The 2,091-nt window shown below is 66.7% G+C and overlaps 1 protein-coding gene across 1 annotated transcript; it reads right to left on the reverse strand.

Moving 5' to 3' along the window:
* Positions 1-201: 201 nt before the first annotated feature.
* Positions 202-2,091, reverse strand: MNEG_12328 (survival of motorneuron-related-splicing factor 30; the record flags this gene model as incomplete). Its single annotated transcript, XM_014039199.1, has 3 exons — positions 202-234; positions 1,090-1,209; positions 1,657-2,091. The coding sequence occupies 3 exons, from the start codon at positions 2,089-2,091 to the stop codon at positions 202-204; spliced, it is 588 nt and encodes a 195-aa protein (XP_013894653.1).

The following is a 2,091-nucleotide window of genomic DNA, read 5'->3' on the forward strand; positions in this document are numbered from 1 at the left end:
CCCTTCCCGCCCTTTCCCTTGAGGAAGGACTGCCAGCTGCCCTGCTTCTCCTTGGTGGCCTTGTCCAGGTTCTGGAACCTGATCTTGGACTTGTAGCTCTTGAGAAGCTTCTTCTTGCGGTCCACCGTCTTCTCATCGTCCTCGGGCTTAATCTCGAGCCACTGGGCAGACGTGAATGGGGGGGTGGTGTTCATGGGGAGGTTAGGGGGTGGCGTATGGCGGTCGAGGGGTGGTCTGCGGATTTTGGAAGGTTCAGAGGGTGGCATGGGACTGTGAAGGCTGGCTTGGGGTTTTTGAGGGCGGCAGGGTGGGTGAATGGCGGGAGATCGGCAGAGGAGGCAACGACTGTGTGGGCGGAGTGGTTGAGGGCAGTGTGGAATGGCGTGGCATGGTGCCAAGCGTGCAGGGAGAGTGAATATTAATATGCGAGTGGGCGGCAGGGAAAAGCGAGACTTGCGTCGCTGCTCGGGCTTGATGGTGAGCTGCTGGTGTGGCACTGCATTGACAAGCATGCCGGGGCACATGCGTAGGGCATGCGGCCGTGTGCACTTCGCCGAAGGCGGGCCGGCGCTGATTTCATCCCAAGGGTTGGCCCCTGACACTAGCCCCTGTCGAGGGCCACCCCGGTTTTGGTGGCACTGCGCCAGCACCCAGGGAACAAACGCGCCCATAGAACGTGCAAACCACAAGTTCAGAGGCCCCGCAGCTGCTGCGTGAGAAACCCCATGGATGCCAACCACGGCACAACGTTTCTGCTTGCGTCAAGGTCCGCTGCCGCCGACTGGACTCGTGCCTAGGCCCCCTGCCCGGCGCCATAAGCCCACCCACACTGCGTCTCCCACCCTCCACCCGCTGACCCGACACTGGCCTGCACCCTCGTTGTTGCCCCACCGCCGCTCCCTCTGCAAGACGACGCCATCGTGTGGACCCCCCTTTGGACGGCCCACCTGTCACCACCACCCTTTGAGACCCTCTTTTCCCATGGAGCCTTCACCCCTGGGGCCCTCTGACTCCAGAACCCCCTGACCCTTGGACACCCCCTCACCCCTGGAATCCCCCACCCTCACCCCTGGAACCCCGCCCCCCCACCTTGGGTATCTCTGTGACCTCGGGCTCGTCCTCCACGCGCTTCCGCTTGGGGGCAGCCACCCCCTTGTACACCTCCTCACGCACCTCCTCCGCCCGCGGCCGCACGGAGCCCGCCACGAGCTGCAGCCATGGGAGAAGAAGGGGGGAGTGTGAGAGGGGGGGGGGGGTTGGCGCAGCAGCCAGAGGCAGGGCACACACCAGGGTCGCCCGACGACGCGGGCATGCCGGCGGGGCTTGGTCCCCAGAAAAAAAAATCGAGCGGCGCTGCGCGCTGCGCAGCGTGCGCAGCTGGAGAAGCTGCTGCGCCTGCCCCTCCCTCCGGCTGCCGACCCCCCGCGAATTCCGCCCCCCAAAACTCCAGCCGTCCACTGACACAAACCCCAACCGCAACCCGCAGCTCCCAAACCCCTCGCCTCACAGCTGCACCTCTCTCTCACAAATTCGCCCTCCCCTTGGCGCTGCACCCCTGGGCTCTTACGCAGACGCCCCCAGACCATCCCCGCTCCACCCTCTGCCAACTGCCGCACCCCCGGCCTGCGTTCCCGCCCTGCCAGCCCGCCCCCGCACCTCCTCCTTGTTGCCGTAGCCCTCATACAGCACCACAAACTTGCCGTCCTCTGTCACGCCCTCCACAACCCCTGGGTACCACTGCCCGTCTGCCGCATAGTACGCCAGGCACTCCGCGCCTACCGCCCACCCCGCCTGCGCCTGCCCCAGCAGCGCCGACCGCTGCTGCGCCTTCCGAATCTGGTCGGCGACCGCCTCGGGCAGCATCGACGGCGCGTTGAGCGCCGCCGGCGTCACGATTTGGGAGCCGCCGAGCGCCGCGCCGCCTTGGGCGCTCGGGCCCGCCGCCGCCGCCGCCGACGAGGCTACCGCCGCTGCTACTGGCGCGGAGGGCGCGGCCGGCGCGGCTGGGGGCGCCGCCGAGGTGTGCTGCTGCTTGGCGTCTGCCAGGAGGTCCTTTGTAAGCTGGATGACTTCTGATAGCGAGTCGTACAT

The sequence above is a fragment of the Monoraphidium neglectum genome (genome assembly GCF_000611645.1).
Source record: "Monoraphidium neglectum strain SAG 48.87 unplaced genomic scaffold scaffold03189, whole genome shotgun sequence".
In the NCBI taxonomy this organism is placed as follows: domain Eukaryota; kingdom Viridiplantae; phylum Chlorophyta; class Chlorophyceae; order Sphaeropleales; family Selenastraceae; genus Monoraphidium; species Monoraphidium neglectum.